This window comes from Tenrec ecaudatus, chromosome 5 (genome assembly GCF_050624435.1).
Source record: "Tenrec ecaudatus isolate mTenEca1 chromosome 5, mTenEca1.hap1, whole genome shotgun sequence".
NCBI classification, from domain to species: Eukaryota; Metazoa; Chordata; class Mammalia; order Afrosoricida; family Tenrecidae; genus Tenrec; species Tenrec ecaudatus.
The window spans coordinates 77,100,928-77,123,300 of record NC_134534.1 but is presented as its reverse complement, the minus strand read 5'-3'; the positions used below and the strand labels follow the sequence as shown (position 1 = coordinate 77,123,300).

At 39.3% G+C, this 22,373-nt stretch overlaps 1 protein-coding gene across 1 annotated transcript in view; it reads left to right on the top strand.

Annotated features, from left to right (window-relative positions):
• NKAIN3 (sodium/potassium transporting ATPase interacting 3) overlaps positions 1 to 22,373 on the top strand; it is a 384,353-nt gene that overhangs the window by 12,348 nt on the left and 349,632 nt on the right. Inside the window, exon 3 of the mRNA XM_075550845.1 lies at positions 5,472 to 5,552. Within this exon, the coding sequence (XP_075406960.1) occupies positions 5,472 to 5,552 (81 nt within the window). The remainder of the gene's footprint in view (positions 1 to 5,471; positions 5,553 to 22,373) is intronic.

The window sequence follows — 22,373 nt, the reverse complement described above, 5'->3', positions numbered from 1 at the left end:
CCAACCCCACAAGTAAAACATTAACCCATATGTCCGACACCAATCCACAAAGTCCTCTTCCATCTCACAAATCACACTCAATGATGCTGACTGCAGGAGGAAAGCCAAGTCAGTGAGTGTGGAAGCATCTCAGCGCTGGCAGGGGTCTCCACACGGCTGCTCCAGCACCAAGGGCTGTATCAGAGTAGGTCCATGTGGCTTCTCCTCAGGAATGTCTTAAAGGATGTGAGTCTTGCCAGCTAAAGCAGGGAACTGGCTAAGACAGCTGCACCCTGGTCCAACCATCACAAAGCAAGAGTCCTGAGAACTCGAAAGGCTAGGATCACTGAGACATTTATCCCTCTGCCCTTCAATTAACACCACATGTGTTTATCAGCCAGGTTGGCACAATAAACTAACTACCTCTCTGTATGATCGATAGCTTCAAATTTTATTATAACTTGATCATCAGTAAGTTTGTAAAATTATATGTTGTTTATAAAAATACATATTCAAAATACATGTTAATTCTCATAGGAAATTATTTTGATTCAGAAAAGTATTTCAATACCTATAGAACATTATACACTCTAAGTTCACTCATCCTAGAGTTTTCATAATGGAAGACAGCAGTAGCAGAGACAATATCTGAATATGCTACGGGCTTCATTACATGTTTACCATATAAAACTTTAACATATCTTAACATTTTTCTTAATTTACATAGATTTAAGATCCGTAATTAATTATGAATCAAAACCAAGCTCATTATCATTGAGTGGGTCCAACTCAGAGCAGTTCTATGGGACAGGGTAGGACTTCCCTGATGGACTTTCAAGACTGTAACTCTTAACGTGAGTAGAAAGACTCATTTTTCTTTCAAAAATCACAAAACCTCCTCTAAGAATTTTTTTGAAGAAACATTTGTGATGTGACATCGACTGTAATCAAGGTTAAGGAGTCATAGCGGCATAGGGTCAGCAGTTCAAAATCACCAGCTTCTCCAGAAGGTTCGTCTCAGAAGCCCAGGGGCCAGTTCTACCCTGTGCTGTAGCATCAGTCTTTGTTGGAACCAACTCAGTGGGAGTGTTGGGTTTTTGTTTGTTTGTTTTTTTGGGGGAACAGAAGTTAAGATGACCCAACTACATGTGTTATTTTGAAAGCCCTTAAAAATGATAAATGACAAGAAAGATACCATATCTCTATTGTGTTTTATAGTTAATAGTTCTGATAAAACTCTAATAGGAATTGGGCTGTTTCATACAATGCCTAAAATTCATATTTTGACATGGAATCCATGCAGGGAAGGTCAAATAATTTGCCCTCAGTTAGTACCCTCCTGGTTGCTGGCTTGAGTACCACCTGTGTGCACTACCAAAGAAACGCCCGGCGATCTGCTTCTGTAACGATGGCATGATACCCTAGAAGCCCTTATGGGGCCCTTCTGCTCTGTGGCACGTGGGCTCGCTGCGAGTCAGGGTCAGCTAGAGGGCAAAGGCTTCATAATTTACAAACGTTAAGGAACTGGTTTGAATATTTATTTTAAGGCTTGATGGTGTAAGGTGTGAGGTGGTATCTTATCATCACTTTGGTTTGCACCTTCCAGATGGCTAATAATCATGAGCCTTGTTGCATGTCTGTTACCCATTTGAATGTCATCTTAGGAGAGCTATCGGTCCGTGTCCTTTGCTTGTTTTTGAATTGGGCTATTGGTCTTTTTCTTATTGAGGTAGTCTACTTTTCTACAGATTTTCTATAGCTTATGTAGATTAGACCCTTGTCCATTTTGTCATTATGAAATCCCACCCCCCCACCCCACCCAGAGCATTGATTCCCTCTTTATTCTTTTGATGAAGTCTTTTGATGTACATGCGTACTTTCTTTTTACTGGGGATCAGACATCCACTTTGCTTTCTATGTGTATTACCTTTATCCTATATTTAGCAGTATCTCTGTGCAATGTAGCAGATAGATTTTCAGTTTATCCTTAATTTTTCATTGATGATCTTTATAGTTCTAGGATTGAAATTCAGGGTTTTTTCATCTATCTTGAGTTTGTTTTGTAATATGGGGTCAGGTATGGGCCCTGTTTCATTCTTCTGCAAATAGACATTCAATTTTGCCAACACCATTTGTTGAAAAAAACTATTTACAGGGGCAGTGAATTATTTAATATAGTTCTTCTATCCAAACTCTCTAACTCCTACCAAGCAACCTTTACTCACATGGATCTGGGTAAGAGAGTGGGAAAAGGTACAGATTCGATTCATCTGGTGGTTTAGTGGATATACATTGGACTGTGATCCACATGGTTGACAGTTTGAAACCACCAGCCACTTCGCAGGAGAAAGACTGGATTTCCTACTCCTGAAAAGAGTTATGGTCTCAAAAATCCACGGGGGTTCTCTCTGGGTTATTATGAGTATGGGTAGCTGTGAAAAAGATGCATTGATATACCATCTCTCTGTGTATAAAATGAACTCTCTACAAAGCAAGAGAAGAGATCTCATTACCAGCAAGAGAGATGAGTATCCTCTGGGTTCTGAGATTCCTGTAGAGTGAACTTCCTTGATCCAGAAGATAGCTGAGACATAAGAGGAGCAGCGATGGAACCTGGCAGAGAGGGAAAGAGATCAGTGGCCTCTCCAGACCCAGGAATGAGTAAAGCTGAGTGCTTTATGCCAAGAGGCTGACATTCTGGGGGACTTAGTTGGAGGAGCTTCGCTTACTGACCTGTGGAAGTAGAGCAGAGGGTCATTGGACTGTGGATCACTGGGATGGGGTACCGCTGGGCATTTAGTAATAGCCCTGAACTAACTTTGAAATAAGTTGTGAAGAACAATGTATGTCCAGTTTGCATCACAACTTTTAAATTCCTTAATCGACCCTGTAACTATGGATTTTGTTTGTAAGTCCTGTGTGGCCACTGGATTATGGAATCTAGATTAAAAAAAAGTTAAAGAATATTGTTTGAGACAGAACACTACTTCTTTCCCATATAACATTTTTGGCCCTTTTGGAAGGTGATTTTCTGCATGTAGATGAATGTATTTCTGAGTTATCTGTGTTGTGCCATTGGTGTGTGTGTCTATCATTGTACCGATACCAGACTGTTTGGACTACTTCGGCTTTGTAATAGGTTTTGAGGTTTTGTTCTTAAGAATTTCTTTGTTTATACTGTGTGTCTCTTCTTTCTCCCTATAAATTTACTGATCAATTTTGTTAATGGTATTTTTCTCTTGATTTCTTTTTCTGAGTTCCATTTGTTAATATATAGGACGTAGACTGACATTTTTTGTTAATCTCATGCTACCACATTGCCAAATTTTTCCATTGTTTCAACTTTTTTGTTGAATCTTTGAGGTTTAAAATGTATAAATTATATCATGTGCAAGTAGTGAGGTTTTCACTTCTTCGTTGGCTATTTGAACTCCATTGATATGTTATTGTTGTCTAATGGCTCTTAACTTTTGGTTCTTCCACACTTAGAAACCTTTTACTTCTCCCAAATTTTTATAACCCACATATTTAGTTATTCGACCCCATTTGGGGTCATGTGTAAGTTCAGATAGACTAGAGAAACAAAGCCAGGGAGACTCATAAGTGTATTAGAAAGAGCTTTGTATCAAAGCTCTTTATATCAAAATAATTGTATATTTAGAAAACATCCCAGCTCAGTCCAGATCAAGTCCATGAGTCTAATATTAGTCTATATGTCCAGTGCCAATCTATAAATTCCTCTTCAGACTCATGTTAACACATGTGATGTTTTAGAATTCAGGAAGATCACAGGCCCGTGGGAGGAAAGTCTATGGATCCAGTGGCAGTGTAAGAATTTTAGTGCTGGCAGGGGTCTCCATGTGGCTCCTCCAGCTCCAGGGCTCCAGGGTAGCTCAGGGCTCTAATGTAGCTCCATGAGTCTTGTCACCAGGAAGATGGAAGCAGAGAGTGTCTGTGTGTATCTGGCATCCAATCAGCTATTTGTCTCAATTGAGCCTACAAATGAGGTCATCAAGCTGTGAACTGATTGACAGGATAAACTCCACCCCTTGACTCTTAATAGTATCAAGTTGACACCAGATCATGTGACTACCACAGGTCATGATCCACATTTAAAGCCCTATGAGCCACTGACCTTTTACTCAGCAGTCCAGTGCTCAACCCACTGTGCCACAAAGACTCTTTTAACAATCAGGTCCCATCAAGTTGGTTCTGATTCATAGTGAGCCTGTGCTCGACAGAATGAAATGCTACCCTGTCCTGGGCTGTCCTCACACTTGCAATGCTTGAGTTCATTATTGTAGCTACTGTATCAACCCATCTCAAGAAGGATCTTCCTCTTTTTTTTCTGCCCTTCTCCTTTACAAAGCAGGATGCCCCCTTTCCAAGGAATACTCTCTTCTCATAATGAGACCAACGCACCATCCTAAGATGAAGTCTCACCATCTAAAGAGTAGTCTGGCTTTATAGTTTCCATGCTAGATGTGTTGCTTCTCTGCCAGTCTCTGGTACATTCATCATTCTTTGCCAGCATCATTCTTCACATGCATAGATTCTTTGTTGGCTGTCCTAATGCAATTCCTAGTGACTCCTTTCAAGGCTGAATTATTCGCTTGCACATGGATCCCTGGGGTCTCCGTGGTCAAAGCACTCAGTTAGTAGTTTGAACCCGTCAGCATTTCTGAAGAAGAAAGATGTGGCAGTTCACGTCAATAAAGATGACAACTTGGGAACAATATGGGGAAATTCGACTTAGTTCTACCGGATTGTGATTAGTTGGAATATCCTCTATGGCAATGGGTTTGATAGTTCTTTTTAACAATGTTCTTTATGAAGAGCATTGATGAAGGCATTTCCTAATTTATAATACATTAATAAAGTGAATTAATCTGTAAGACAGACTACTTAGAGTCCTTTGGATGTAATTAGAAAGTATCTTGCATTATGGATATTTGTAGTTGATTTTTAAAAAATCATAATTCTATTTATCAACAATTATACTTCTAGAGTATATTTTATATTATATGATTTTTAAGGGCACATACTCTTGAGAAAACAGAAAGGTAAATAAAAATTTGTTCATTTTACTCTGTACATCTAATTTTAAACATTTTAAAAATAGGAATATGAAAGTACAATTCTTAAAATTTGAGTTTAGTATCATTGCTTAGATGATAGATAAATAGAAAGCTACAGAAAATGTTTATGATGATAAATATAAGTCGAGCAATCACTTGTATTTAACTTACATCTACAAGCCAGCAAAATATTTAAAAATAAATCTACTGAAAACAGTGGAAACTATGGGATGTCTAATTTCTAGAGGTCTTAGGGGACCTTATAAGGAGCACCTTTTAGAGAGCTCCTGGTCTGTTTCTTCCCAGAAGAGTTGTTCTTATTGACATGTTATTATTGATTTATTTCACACATGCATACATATCTTTCATCTGCATATTCTTCTCTCCTCTTTTCCTCTTCCTGTTTATATACAGTATACAGTATGGACAGCCCTGTGGGTCACCTGGAATGTGTTCATTATCTGCTTTTATCTGGAAGTGGGTGGACTATCTAAGGTGAGTTAATCATGCTTTTCAAGCAACCTGTTTTAACTGTATAGCATCTATATAAATATACTGATATACATAATATTACAAGTGGATTTACTCTATATAAAGAGATGTGGTATGTTCTTCAGAAAAGACCGACTTTGGGAGACTCTTAATATCATGGAAGTTCAAAGCAATGGCTTATGGTTTAGTTTGTTATATTGAAATTGAATTCTGTCATAGTTATGTAGTACTGTTATAACAGAAGTACCACAAGTGGATGGACTTAGTGAACATAAATGTGTTCTCTTCTTGTTGAGGAGGTTAAATGACTGAATTGGGCACAGACTTTCTCTCTGGGTCAGCTCTAGGGGGACTTTCTAGTTTCTGTCAATATCCCTTGGAGATCACCATGGGTTCTGACAACCATCTTCCCCTGTGTCTAGTAGCAGGGACCTGGGTTAAGAGGACACAATCTGCTAGCAGCCCATCGTCCTAGGTTTAATGAGACTCCTCTCTCATCTGTGCTCCTTTGTTTAATCTCTTCTTGATGTGATGAACCGCCGAGCTGCATTTCTGCTCGCAATGAACGAGAATTCCTGTTGCTCTACACGCTTGCCAGGGTTTGGTGTTTTCATGTTTTGGATTTTAGCAATTCTATTAAAATAGTAATATATCATTATTTTAATTTTCATATGATATATAATGAGCAAATTCTTATATACTTATTTATCTTTATGTTTCCTCAGGGAGGTAATCTTTCAGATATTTACCTGCTTTTTAGGGGGGGTAAGATTTTTTTTCTCATTGTTGAGTTTTGAGAATTCTTTGTATACATATGTTCGGTGGTAGTTATATAATCTGTTGTCAATTTGAGACTTAAGAGCGAAGGGGTGGAGATTAGCCTTTCAATGAGGTCACAGGCTTGGTGACTTCATTTGGTGGCGCTACTGAGATAATTAGCTCACTGGAGGCAGGACAGACACTCACTCCCTGCAAGACATTACTGACTATGAGCCTAATGGGCCTAATGGAGCTACACTGATGTAGCCAGAACCCTGGAGCTGAAGAAGCCACGTGGAGACCCCTGCCAGCACTGAGATGCTTATACTGCAAATGGATCCACAAGACTTTCGACCCACTGGCCTGTGATCCTCCTACATTTGGAATCATTACATGTGTTTCATTTATAGATTTATACATTGGCATCAGACATATGGACTAATATCAGAGTTAGGATCTTGATCTGGGCTGGGATGTTTTCTTAACACACAACAGCTCTTTAATATAAAGCTCTTTCTTATACACATGAGTGTCTATGAATTTGTTTCTCTAGTCCACCCAGATTAATACACATTTGTGTATATATACACATATAGACCCATCTTTAACTTTTAAAGAATTATTCTTAATGGTATCGGCAGAAAAAATATTAGAGTAAATAATAGAAAGTGGGGAAGATTGTAATGCAGATACTTACTGCCATTGAATCAATACCTAATCATAGTGATCCTATATAGCAGTGGTTCTCAACCTTCCTAATGCCATGACCCTTTATTACAGTAACTTATGTTGTGGTGACCCCACCGTAAAATTATTTCCTTGCTACTTCATAATTGTTATGCTGCTACTGTTATGAATCAGGCAACCCCTGTGAAAGTCATTTGACCTTGAAAGGGGTCGCAACCCATAGGTTGAGAACTACTGCTATGTAGGATTTCTGAGGTTGTAAATCTTTACAGAAACAAATCACTTCGTTTTTCTCCTGAGGAGCAACTGCTCAGTTTGAGCATTTTACCTTATGGGTAGCAGTTCCACAATTACCAGAGAGGGCCACCAAGCCTCCTCGTAACACGGATAGGTACGTTCATCTATTAGAAATAAAAATCTACTGTGTTTCGTTGTCATCTAATAGATTCCAGCTCTTTTGAAACCCACATTTGCAAGCAGATCTTCTCCATCGGTTTTTCCAGACTTTGACCTTGAAAGTATCACCAGTTTTCTCCTTCAAGGCTCCTCCGGGCGGGTTTGACCCACCAATATACAGTTGCTTTGGGTCAGTTCACCTTTTGCACACCCTGACATTCCAAATAGAAATATATGCAAAATAATATAATTAAAACAATATTGTTGCAGACTATAGATATATTTATTAGACATGCTTCTATATAGATATTTCACGGCACCCTGGTGGCATAGTGGTTCCACACAGGGGTAGGAGCCGCAAGGTCAGTGGCTCAGAGAGAGAAAAACGGCTTTCTACTCCAGTAAAGAGTTCGTCTCAGAAACTCTCAGGGGCAAGTCTACCCTGTCCTACTGGGTCGCTATGCATCAATGAACTCAGGGCAGAGTTGAGTTGAGCTAATATGTGTAATTCAATCAATCTTTGCTTCCATGTTTGTTACCAAAGGGACCACTGCTTGGAGAAAAGCATCATATTTGCTTATATCATCATAAAAAAGGGACTTTCAATGAGATGGATTAACACAGTAACTGCAACACTGGGCTCAAACATAGCAGTGGTTTTGAGATGGGGCTGAGCAACATTGTGTTCTGCCCTGCATAGTGCTGCTATCAGTTGGAACTGACCCAGTGAATCCTAACAACAATGCTATGTGCATTAATGTGTGTATCAGTTTATAATTTTGCTTTGTTATAGCTAATCTTTAAATTACTTAAAGTTGAAGAACCTGTAGTGCAGAATTCAGGAACAAAATTTTAGAGTATAATCAATTGCTGGTAGGAGAATGAAGATGAAAGCCATAGATAAAATTAATAACTAATATTTTTCTTCAAAACATGGATTCCTTATAGAGTAATGATCATGGAGCGTGTTAGATGCAGTCCAGTTGACTTTAGCTCATGGGGCCTTTCTGCGCATGGGCAGCGAAAGTGCTGGACACAGTGGGGGGCGTGTGGGTTGTTTAGAAGAGCTGTAAGGACCTCCATAAAATGATTTAAAATAATAATCATGGTATTAGGAATGTTTGGGCAAACGTTGAAGAGTATTACCCATCTGTTGTTATGAACCACTGTCTGAACCCGGAAGTGTTAGATAATTGACTTTCCAGGAGTTGATTCATAATGGGAGTCTGTGTGCAAATTATATGTTTAAATCCAGGGACTGCCTGTATTGGAGAAATTAATAGAAATTAATATCTTTATCTTGGAACTCTTTGGGGCCTAGCTTCATTACTATGCATGACTTGTGACAGGAAAACCGTACAGAATTGAGTGGCTTTACAAAACCATCATGTTCCCTTGTGACACGACCTCCGATCTGCATGTTAACCGCACAGCTGTAGCACGATTAATTAGACCCTTGCCTTCGACGTGGAAATGGCCTTTTGAAATATGCAGCCACCCTCTGCTGCTGGCTCTTCTAGTCCCCCTAGGAATACTGAATGCATTTTAGAAGTATCCCAGACTATTTCTTATGCCAAATTTTAAGATCGACAAAGGCATAATTAATAAATTATTGTTGCTTTTTTGACAATCACAAGATTTGAAATATTTTTTCCTTCCTAAGAATCCACGTGGGATGTAAATATGAACACTCATCTCATTGACACATTTTGAAATGCTGAAACATAAGTAAGGTTCACAATTCAAGTTGTAGTTTTTTTCCATCACAGAGGAATTAGGCTGAGCTTTAAATGGCATCTTATTTTAGTACTACAAGTTCTAGAAACGTTAGGCTGCTAGTCTCTTTCACAGACTTTTCCTGAGAGACCTGTAGAATTTAAACATCATTGATGAATTCGAGTTTTCATTGAGTTATATTTTCATAACGTTCACAGTATACATGACCATGCAAGAATATAATTTAGATAGGAAATGAATATGAAAATTTTCCCAGAAGAATTTTATTGTGTTAATCATTAGCTTTGGTCAGGTTCTTCTGAAAAACATAGGAGGGGGGGAGATAGTAGATGTTTGGCTCAGTACATAAAGTTTCCACTGATTTATTATTACTATTATTTTATCCTTATCTCTGAGATGGGTGTTGTGATCTTTGTTTTATGTGTGGGAATTCCAATTAAGAGAGGCTTATTTGCTTAAAGCATACAAATTGTAACTAGAGATATCACATCTTGCTGATTCCCTTGACTTTACTCTTACCAAAGGAAAATTTACCTTCATCAGTATTTTTTGTTGTTATAGCTGTTTGGGGATTTTTGCAGATTTTTTCCTATTGTGTTTTAATGACTATACATTTCCCATTGTGGCCTGATTTGCCATATATATATATTTAGGAATTTTGACCATTTCCCAAATGGTAGAAATAGCACACTGTCTTTGTCTTTGGACCTAAATTTACACCATTGTTCACGACATTTGAGTTTGCTCATGAAAGTCTTCAGTTGAATATTTCACCTGAAAATCCCAGCAGGATCAATGAAAAATTTTCCTTTCTCAGGGTTTATTCTTATTACCTAGCCAAAGTTGTTCCCCTGCACTTACTGGGAAAATTCTTTCTTGCTCAAGATTCAATTTCCTTCAAAGTTGGAATCGTCCATCAACTCTGGCTTTGGGCAAAGCATTTTCAAGTAGCGAAATTGTAGACAGTCCTTAAAGAATTTGGTATAAGAAACAATCGCTTAGGAATAGAACTCTCGGTTCCCTGCAGCTGCTTATGATCTAGCCATTATTTTTAACAAAGAATATAAATATTTTTGTATCCTATAATTTTTTTCCTGATGGCTGTTTCAGACTGATCGATTATGCTTTGTTATTTAATGCTTTGCTATTTATTTGTATTTAAATATATACAACCTGCTGATACTAGTAATTAGTTTTAAACATTCTCTATTAAACATTCTCTTCCTACCCAGGTATTCTTCAAGACATCTTCAAACATGATGCTTCTGAAAGGCTAAAGATAGGGTAGAATATATATATTCTCTAGTAAATATCCACATATTTACTAAAGACTAAGCAGAACTACCATCAAAGAAAATCACCTATAATATAGTCACCTTTGGAAAGACAAGAATGATACTCTATTTATTATCATAATATTATGAAGTTTCTGTGTCAGTGAGATACTTTGTAAAATTCATAAGCTTCTTCAGTTCACTCAAATAATGTTTATTTTTGTGCTTTTTCTTATACAATCATTTTCAAAAGCAATGTTATTATATTCTTTAAAAAAGAAATAACAAGATCGCCTACATATAACGATGTGTTCCTTATTCCAAGTAATTTAAATCTTTTTCTTTGGCATGGGCATAAATAAACATAACTTTTGAGAAGTAAAGTCAACAATATCCCAATAGAGTTTGTAGTAGTTTTTCATCAAATAGAAATATTTGTGAAATCTTCACTACTACAAAAACGCACTTGCTTCTACATTGTAGACTAATAGCATTTATAAAAATCCATCTCAACTACTGAAGAAATGGCATGGGGCTATGTGTGGCCTTCTTTGGGTACCCCAAAAAGAATGAGAACCCAGATCAACAACCAGCCCAAGACTGACTACACGGAGACAGAGGTCAGACATGCAGTTGTATTCGCTTCTTAGCAAGCCATGCTGGCAAGCATCTCTTTCTGGTCCCTTGGCCAATCTCTCTGTGGGCCAGGAATGCCACCTCCTGCTCTGCTTCCTAACCATTCCTCTCCTCAGCCTCAGGAACTCAGCAGGGCCTCTCTGCTCTTTCTTGTAGTCTCTGCGGAACACAGCCCCTGAGCCCTGTGGTGCCTCTGCCACTTCAGGCAGGGACCTCGCACACGCTCCACTACTGGCTCATCTTTCTTGATGATCATGGGATTTTTCTCAGTCGCTGCTGCTGACATGGCTTTCTTATCCCCAGAGGAATGGCAGACTTGACCAAGCCCTGAGGTAGAGCTCTCCATAGGGACTGCAAGGTCGATGGATGTTAGAGCTACACCAAACAGTTTCACTTCAATACAACTACTAAGTCATCACTCTGAGCTACGTGGTGTGAGGAGTTTTTAATTAGTAATGAGTTTGATACTCTTACTCCCCTTTTTTGGGCTTCAACTACTTGTTTTTGAAAGAGAAGATAAGCAATCTAACATTTGTAGCTGTATTTTTCTTTTTCTCAATGCTTACATTTTATGAATTGAACAAAGACTATGCAATGATATCATTAAATGGCTGTACTTTTGTACATTGCCATCATTTGTATTTTATAAGTCGTATAATATAAATATTATTCAGGCCATGTTAAAAAAGAAAAACATTGCACTTGTTTAGTTGTGTCAAGTAAATATAGTATAATCATGAAATTATTTTAATTCCTTATTTTATTTTTTTGTAAATCATTTTATTGGGGCTCATACAACTCTTATCACAATCCATACATACATCAATTGAGCAAAGCACCCATATACATTCATTGCCCTCATCATTCTCAAAATTCACCCTCCACTTGGGTTCTGGAATCAGCTCATTTTCTTTTTTTCCCTCCTCCTCCCTCCCTGCTTCCCCCTCCCTCATGAACCCTGAATAATTTATAAATTATTATTTTATCATATCTTACACTGCCCAGCGTCTCCCTTCACCCACTTTCCTGTTGCCCATCCCCCAGAGAGGAGGTTATATGTAGATCCCTGAGATCTGTTCCTCCTTTCTACACCCCCCTTCCCTCCAGGTGTCACCACTCTCACCGTTCATCCCGAGGGATACATCTGTCCTAGATTCTCTGTGTTTCCAGATCCTAACTGTACCACTGTGCATCCTCTGGTCTAACCAGGTTTGCAAGGTAGAATTGAGATTATGGTAATTGGGGGCCGGTAGCGTTTAAGAACTAGAGGAAGGTTTTGAGTTTCATTGTTGCTATACTGATATTTTATTTCCTTGAATAACATGTCTTCTCCCATTTTTTAATACATTATTAACAGATTTTGTAATTTTGGCTTTAAAAAATTACCCTCATATGTGTTTCAAATCTGTTCTTTCTCATACCAAAGCAGACCGAACTATATTTCAAAGGTTTTATACATCTAGTCTTAGTTTTTCTGGGAGAAGAGAAAAGAAATTATGGTCTTCTTAAATAGGAGACCCTAAATTCATGATGGAGGTTGAAAGGGATTCTGACTTCAAGCTGGTTTATTCTGTGTGGGTTCTGTAGAGAAGCAAAACCAGTGATATACTTATAGCTGTGTCATATATTTTATATAAATTTATTTATATATTAATTTATAATTTGTATATAAATTTACATATAAGTATATATTTATATTAAATGCTATCTTTTACATTTACATATATTTATAGATATATGTATATGAATATGTGTGTCTGTGTGTATACATATATAGTATATATGTCTATATATATATAGAGAGAGAGAGAGGGAGAGAGAGTGCTTGACCCACACAGTGTCAGAAGAGGGCAAACCCAGTCTGGCTCAGATCTGTGGGTCCGATGCTGGGCCCTTCCCATCTCATGCAGCTGCCAGATCCAACAAACCCTGGCATCAGGAAGCTGCTATACAGACTTAATTAATGTTCTAGAATTTGCCTTGGCCTCTAATATGTATTGAAATGACTAAACAGAACTTACCATCAAAATTCATGATTAACGGGGCTAATAAGGAACAAATTGTAGTACTAGTGAGAAAGACTCAGGGCAGGTTTAACAAGACATATTACAAAGTTTCAGTGCGGCTAACAAATGCCAAAGGAGCATACCACTTTGCTGTACGCCTCAACCCAAAGACATTCACCTCAAGCTCTGTGGGTCAGCAAGACCAACTTCCTGAATTAAGCACCAAGAGGTACCCCACTCCAGTAAGCCTCAGCCCAAAGGCACTCAGCTCCATTTCTGTGGGTCACAAGTTCAACTTCCCCAATTAAGTGCCAGAGTCACCGAACTTCCCAGGTCACCCGCCAGCACAAATGCAGTCATCTTAACATGTTCCATGGGTCGGGAAGTCCATAGCTCTGTTCTATGTTCTGGCTCCTAGTTCTCCTCTGATGTTACAGCTGGCATCTGGTTCCAGGAGGTGCACTGCTCACGGATCTCAGGGCCAGTGGATGAGCTCCGCTCTTGGTTCTTACTGATACTACACAGGAAGGGGGTGGATGTCTCTGGGCACTTAATTCAGGGATCTAGTTTTGCTAACCCTCAAAGCTTGAGGTGAATGTTTTGGAGCTAAGACTTATAGCAGAGTAGTATGCCCCTTTGGCGCATTATTAGCAGATATGCAACTTTGTAACGTGTCCTGGTAAACCACTACCCTGAGCATTTCTTACTGGCTTTACAATTTGTTAACTTCATTATTAAACCCTTTAATTATGAATTTTGTCTGTAAGTTTCTATGTAGTCATTCAATAGATATTAGAAACTAGAGAGGTCAATTAGAAAGTATTCATTAAGGTAACACAGAAGCAGACTGGTGGGCTGAGTTGAATGAATCTGAGGTCAGCAGGCAAGATGGTAGGCTGCCAACAACTCCCAGGGTCAGGAAGCAGCAAGTCATACTGCCAGTTCAAGTCCAAAGCCTCTATAACAGCAGGACTAAGGGAAAAGAGGAGTCTCCCTATCAAGTAGGCCACAGCCCCAAGGAGACATCATCAGCTTGTGACCTGAGTAAACGGCTGCTCTCTACCCTAATCTTCCCAAAGCTACTGGCTACATTATGTTAGGTCACCTTATAATGGAGGCCTTGCTCCCAAATTTCTGAAGTTCCTGACCCAGCCAAGGAGACATAAAACCTAACTATCTCATCATTGGCTAAATCTTCTTGTGAGCATTGCTGTCAAGAGAAACTACAGCTTTTTAGCTTCTCTCCAGATGATTTCTTGTGTTATTTAAAGCAATTTAGAGATGCTACTGCATAATTGTTGATTAAGTCGGTTGAGTATGAGCTCTTTTTAAAGAAACACATTATGCAGACAAAGTAGAACATGAGTAAATATCATTAAATGTTTTAGTTTTCTTGTGTGGTATTAATTTGTGTTTTGGAAGACAGTGTCTCTTTGTTGTAAAGCCTCAATTTAGAGCACAACCCCCAGGAAGAAGAATTTCAGGTGGCATTTGCAATGACTCACACGTTTATGAAAGGAAGCCTGATAAGTATATTTAGTTGCCTGTGCTGAACTTTAAAGAAGCGGAATACCAGTGTGTATACCTGTTGGCAGCCTTCTAACAGAAAATGGCATCCCACAGTCAAATTATAATTGATGACCCTTGAGCTGAAAGGTCTTATAGGAGCAGAGGAGCCTATCATAACAATCATTCAATAGCCTTGGATAAATTATTGAGTCGATAATACTTTCTTTCAAATTTTCCTATGTAGTTTGTTGAAAAGAATTAAGAATAACAATAATCATGCACGAACATATCTCAGCACAAAGTTTCTAAAAGCCACCATGCTATGCTGGCATGAGCGATGGCAGATTCAAGATCTCCTAGCTGACCGCAACTACTTCAATCCTTTGCCACGGGATGGATTCGGACTGCTGGCAACACCATGGGAGCCACAGGAGAACCCTGCTCCACCGCACAATCAAGGGCTTCTTTATTAGAAGTGGAGCACCAAGTTTTTCTTCCGAGGTGTCTCTGGGTGGACTCCACCCTCCAATCAGCTGAGTGTGAGTCCATATGGTGACAAAGTACCGGTGCATCCCCAGTGTATGATGGACGCGAATAGACGCCAGGCTGCATGACTGGAGGTACAACGCAAGCAGCCTTCGAATAAGACTTCTAGATCCACGTCTCGGAAAGGATAAATGTCGCGTGGGCTAGATGGTTAGGGCATCATACCAAACATAGAAGGATCGATAAGGAAAAGGACAAGGAGGTCGTTTTTTGCTTCTTCTCTTGAGGTAGGGAGGTGCTAGGGCATTCAGAAATCCTTGTGATTTGACATAAAAGTAAGCAAGTTTGTTCCGGGTCCTGAAGAGGCATTTCAGGTGACGTTACAAGGGTTCAGACGTTTATGACGCAAACTTGTCTATAGAAGACTCGGGGACCCGAGAGAAGGCGGCCCGATGTGACCTAGCTGAAGCCTGACAGAAAACAGAGGAAAAGTACTTGGAATTCTCCACGACTATACAGCAGGAATAGCAAGTTACAGAACGGGCTGCTGAAAGGGCAACAACCGTGTGAGAGGACTAGAAGGAGAGGACGCAAACACTTAGCTGAGCCAGTTCTGAGGGAAGAGTACACTCTTTAGGTTGCCTTTAGGTTGCCCCCCTTTGCCTGCTTCCCCGCTCTGAAATATCAGGATAATTGTGGAATGATCCAGACCCAGTTTTATTTACGTGGCAGTGCACTTTTAGGTTAAATCAGCACATTACAATGGCTGAACTCCTTGAAAGGGTAGCTTTTATCTGCAAACTTCTAGTCTACCAAAGAAATCAGACAATATCGCAGAATCCAGTAATACATAAAGCTGAGAAAGCAAGTGAGGTCTTTGAAAGAAAATAATTGCACTCCATTCCTGGAGAAGCTGCTTTGATTCAAGGTCTCTAAGAACTTATTTATAGGACTCAGATATCGCTAGTTACTTAGTTCCTCAAAAAATTCAGATTTTAAGGCATAATTTCCCAAAGTAAAATTAGATAGGGAGCTTGGATGAAATTTAGCTTATTAAATAATAAAAATGGGAGCTGTTAGTGTACTGGTTACATTTTGGACTGCTAAAACAAGGCATGTGGGGGAAAGATGACATGTTCTAGTCCTGTAAACAGTTACAGCCTCAGAAGCCCCCAGAGACTCTTCTCTTCTGTCCTAGAGCATCACTGTGAGTCAGAATTGACTCTCTGGCAGTGAGTGAATGAGTGAGTGAGTGAGTAAGTGAGTGAGTGAGTATGGATGGATGTAGGTATGGACACTGCTGTTTTTGAGAAAAGAAAAATGTACCATCTACCATGTTAATTTCTAAGCGGGAAATGTAGCTATCTTTAATATCATATCACTTTCCTACCCTATGATATGTTCAACCACATCCGTACAGTCATTCTTTCATTCAACAAGTGATGGCAGAAAGGACGTCTTGAACTTTCAGTGATCTAGTTTCCCCTTTCTGATCAAGACACTGACTTATTTGAGGTGACGATGCTAGCATACTATATTTTCTTGAATTTCATTCATTGAGCAGGTGTGATCACCTAAGTTCTAGACATTTAAGTATAAAATATAAGAGCATTCTAAGTGACTTCTGCAAAAGCTGCTTCAGAGCTTACATAGTTTAGAAGCGGAATCCTTTTCTTTCCATTGTTTTTTCTTGCTGCATAAAATGTAAACAAATGGGAAATGTAATTTGAGAGCCATTGTATTAGATTTTCATTGCTTTAATAACAAATTTTCACAAAGTAGTGACTTAAATTATAAGACCTTACAGTTCTGTAGAAACGAAATTCCATGTGCATCTCAGTGAGCTGAAACGGAAGTGTTGATAGAACTGCATTCCCTTCTGAAGACTCGAAGGGACAATCCCTCCTCTGGCCTTTTCTAGCTTCTAAGAGCTGTCTGCGTTCCTGGCACAAGCCCTCCTGTCCTCTATCCAAAGGGAGCCATCACTGATTGCTTCATTGTAACATGGCTAAATAGTTGCCTCTGTGCAGCTGAGAAAGGGTCCCGGTGTGTTTTTCTAAGACATCACCTGATTACACTGGACCCACTCAGGTAATCCAAAATACCCCCCACCCAACCACCATCACAAAGTTCAAGGTGCTATTAAAAATAAAATCATTGAACTTCTAACCAAAATATAGGTGGCTCAAACCCACCAATTGAAAGAAAGCTGAGGTTATCTGCTCACTTAAAGATGTACCGGATACACTCGTGTATAAGCTGAGGGTTTTATTTAGCACATGTTTAATGCAGGTTTTGTGGTAAAATTAGGTGCCTGGGCTGATATTCTGGTCAGCTAATACTCGAGTGTATACGTTGTAGTTTTGGAGATACTATTTGATTCACTCTGAGTCAGAATCCATTCAATAGCAATGGATCTTTGCACTTCACCACATCAAAAAAGTCCCCATTTGCCATGAAAAATCACATATCCTTGGTTTCCTAAAATTGGGACATGAGAATGTCTTTATGGGACAGGATTCTGCATACTCTCCCACTGGCTGCCATTTGGACCATGTCAACTCTGTTTTCTATTAGAAGTTTAGAAAGAAAGAATTCTGGTAAAACAATGACTCTGAGAGGTGAAGACACCAGCTCTGAGCTGCCCGTGATGGAGTTTATGTTGTATTCTGACATGTGTTCCCGTGACGCTGGCATCTGTAGCTGGAGAGGCTGCAATGTTGCTGCTGGACGCCATCCACTCAGTGCAGGCACGTGGCAGCCCCATAGACAGCCAGCCAAAGCCCCGCCGCTCCCGGCACGCGCCTCTTGCTGCTGTGCTTGGATCTGTTGTTGTAGCCACCTGCGTGGAGGTCCTTTCTCTTTATTCTGCCCTTTGTCTTTCGAAGCATGGTGTCCTTCTACACAGGGACCAGTCCCCCTTGATAACATGTTCAGAGAAGTCTCACCATCCTAGCTTCTAAGAAAAATTCCGTCTGTCTATCCCCCAAGATAGATTTGTTCCTTCTTCTGGTAATTCATGCTTTGTTCGATATTCTTTGCCGACACCATAATTCAGATGCATCTAGGTTTCTGTCTTCCGTATTCATTGTTCTGCGTTCCCATGCTTTAGAGGGGATGGAAAATATCATGACTGGGATCAAGTGCATATTAGCCCTTAAAGTTACATCTTTGCTTTTTAACACTTTAAATAGATCTTTTGTTGAATGTGGTGCATTATTTTATTTGTTGACTGCTGCTTCTCTGGATGTGAACTATTGATCCAAGTAAAATAAAAATCTTCGACAACTTCAATCATTTCTCCCTGTGTCCCAATGTTGCTTTCTGGTCTAGTTGTGAAGATTTCTGCTGGATGTTTTGATGACTTCCAATTTTTCTAGATTCATAGCTTGTGCATCTAACTTCCAACCATTAATGGGTGGTAACCGTTATTGTGAGTTTAGAGTCATGTGATGGCGGTCTTAAACTTTACTCCAACCATATCATTAAGCTCCTTGTGGGAGACTTTCCTTTGGGGAAGCAGCTCCTGCCCAGTCACCTTTTGAGTGCCTCCCAAGTCAAGGGACTCAGATGTCGCACTCTCTCTGCTAATGTCCCACCGCTGTCCCTAGGTTTTCACTGGTCAATACTGTCTAAGAGTGCTTCGTCTTCTTTGCTGATCTCTCTTAGTCTGGAACTTCCCCTGAAATCTGTCTACCACGGACGACCCTACAGGCATTTGAAATACTGGTGGTATCACTTCCAGTAACACTGAATTTCACAAAACACCAAAGTGTGACACACTGACAAGTGGCGACTTTGAGATGTTCTGTACTATAGGGGAAAACGAAACAAAGGCAGACATTACAGGAGCGATAACAGCAAGTTATAGTGAGTGTTGTGATCATGAACAAGAAAGAACTCTGATCCCGTAGAGCAGAGTACACAGCCCTTACTCGGATGGGTGAGGCCTCCCTTAGCAAGAGGCAGGGGACAGACAGTAAAACTGAATAGACTCAGTGAAGAACGGCAGCACAGTCTGTGAACTTTGGTCACTCATTTGTTCAACAAATAGCGCTGAAATTCTCAAGCTTAAGATGCTGTTACTCACACCCCAGGTGTACCTGGGTGGTACAAACAGTAACACTTCGATGACAACCAAGAGGTTGGAGGTTCAACTCCTTCCAAAGGTATCTTGGAAGAAAGGCTTCATAATCGATGTGCAAAATCTACCTCTTGGAGCACAGTTCTACTCTGACACAATGGGGTCAATAGATGGTAAACGATGTTTGGTTTGGATGGTTGCTTTTGACTAAGGAGACACATACTTTGAGTTTTTAACCTTGTTTAAGTTCCATCTAATGAGTTTGCGCCAATCCATACACCTCTTTTCCTCTGCTTTTTAAAATAATTCTCTTTAGTATTCACTGGAGAAATAACTCCATGTAGGTCAGAGCTAAGTTTACCACCCTTGGAAGGTGGTCTTGGCAAGGCAGGTTACAGAAACCTGAGCTATTGATTTGAAGACTATGGTTACGAGTTGCCTGGAAACATTATCCTGATAGTTAGGGAAAATGCCAGCCTGCCAATGAACCTTTTGAGGTGATCTGAAGTTGATTTTCCTGCGGATAAATATCTTTCCCAAATATAAAGCTGTGTTGCTGCACGGCTTTACTATTTAAGTAGAACCAGCACTGATTGAAAAGTTTCTTTTCAGGGCAGGTAAATGTGTTTCCTTCAAAATCCCAGGAAAGGATACTACTCAAAGAAAAATGGCATTGAGTTAACCTCCTCAGAACATGTACCATATCCCCACAGTTGCTTAGGGAATAGAATTCCGTTTGGTTGAGCGTCTGGGAAGTTGATTTGATCCTGTTTTCGGAACAGGATGCAGTGGGATGCAACCCTAGCACCATTTTTAAATGGGCTGCCTGATGTTTTCGTTTGTACAAGCAATCCATCGTTTCATTCTTCATTACAGGACAGATTTTAAAAGCACTGCATCTTTGTATTTTACCTACTAGGCATACCAGTTCTATTTTTAGCATTTTCCTGGTTCACAGAGCACAACCCAGCAGAACCCCTGATTGTTTAAGATATGTGCCCACCAGTAATGGAGAGACTGAAACAAAGGTGGAGTTATGATTTCCTGTCCACCATTAATTTACATTCTGAGAGCATGGAATAAATGTTGGTTCAGTATAAAAGACGGGCTATTGGTTCCTGAAATCAATGACTGTCAGAAGAGCCTAGACACTGGGTGATCTGCATGAATAATTTAAGACAGCTTTGTTAACTGTGCAGAAGTGAAGTTAGCCTTGCAGGGAGACGTATTGTCAATTGCCAGCAATTTACTATGTTTTTTGAAAACCACAGGCAGCAATTTACAGAAAAGATTAGGCCCAGTTACTGTACACGTGTGACATTTCCTTGATTTAAGATGTCATCCTGGAAAGCTGTTCACTGACAACCGGGTCTTGGAATGAGGTTATAAAGTTTACTGAAGACCGCTTTTACTGGGAAAGTCTCTGCTTTTGCTCTGGGTGAGCACCGAATGGCTATCTCTTGCTGTGGAAAAAAGATGTATATGCAAATCAGTGCATGTGGAGGTGCAAAGGCACCTCCTCTCAGACCTTCAGCACCTTAGCACTCTGGTGTCTGATGCACTCAGCATCCATGAGCAAGCGTGCTAATGATGTGTTTGTTTCTTGGAAACAGACTCATTGCTCACACACCTCTCTAATCCTGTGCCATCTTTCATTCTGCACCGAGTTTATTTTGCTTTCATAAGAAAATTATTAAAGGAAAATCCCTTTTTTATTAATGGATTTCTTCTGACATCTTGTATCTTATGGTTTTAAGTCAGTAACAATATTTTCTTCCTTGCATGAAATTCTGAAAAAGCCTAATGCCAATAGTCTTATTCCCTAGTGGAGTTTGCAACTCTTACGGTATCGTAAAGGATGGTGGCAATTGGAAGAATATCAATGAAATGTGACGTCGCACATTTTAAACACAATAAAGTATACGTGTCTAATCCTTTTTAATCTTTATCAAAAAGTAAACTTTTGATATATTCGGAAGTTTATTCTCCAAGTGTATATTGATTTATCAGCTTCCCAATGGCTTTTTGGCAAGTGTAAAATATGCACATAAAACATTAATGGTAACTCCCATTCTGAAATCACATATGCATATCACTGTATTTTTAAGAGAGTTTATTTTTCTAGATGAGAAATGAAGACTTAGTGCCCTTATTAGCATTAAAATCATTATGAAAATGAGCCATTTATTCTCATCTTTCCACTTATTTTATCTACTTTCTCATTTATCTGGTCTATAGTCTCTTTTATAAGTTAATATCTAACCGTAATGTTTAATTTCTATCTCTCTTTTCCCAGAATTTTTCTTATCTAAATAAGAAAATTTATGGCCACTTGTAAGCAATAGGATCAATATGAGTTGAAATCAACTTTTTGGCTATGGGTTTGATAAATTCATTTTCATCTTCCATTTTGGCTGTTACAAATTTTAAAATGCTAGAATTTGATCATAAATGTCAAAAATCATAGTTACAATTAGAGATGTGTATGCAACTATAATTCCGGCTTTACATATTACTTCAGCTATATAGCTACATAGATAATCAATAACACGAAAGTCCAGTTTTCAAATGCTGCTCTGGAAACCGACACTCAGTTGCTCACTGGCCTTCATTGTTTTGCCACATAAAGCGTTAGAATAGCATTCTTGGCTAAAATATATGAATTATATTACCTGATAAATCAAGCCTAATTTTGGAGTGGCAATAGGCAGTCATGTTTATCCTTTTCAAAGTAGCTACCTTTATGCTATAATATGTATCTATAATTAAAGCATGTAAACTTAGCTTCTAATTCGTTTAATATTTTTTAACATTATTTTTAATCACTGACTTCGAGCCAGTTGGGTTAGACTTGCCTTGTGGGTTTCTATGGCTCTGCTTCTGTGTGGGAGCAGACAGTCTCCTCTCCTGCAGGGAGCAGCCGAGGGTCTCGCACTGAGGACCTCACCATCAGTAACCCAACATATAACCGCTCTGTCACCAGGACTCCGTAACATCGTCCTATTCAGCCTCTATCTGGAGCTTCCCGAATATAGCAAATACACTTCCAGAGAGGGGAGATGTCGGCTTATTTAGAGATGGTGCTATTTTAGATAACATAAATGGACTTTTATCTTTTTTATTAAAAGTTCGGTTGAGATATAAAACTGGTGGCAACCTAGCAGAATGCCTTAAAGGTAGGAAGCATTCAGCTTTATTGAAAATATCAGCAAAAGAATCTCTAAGGCCTAAATTTTGATATGTGTACACT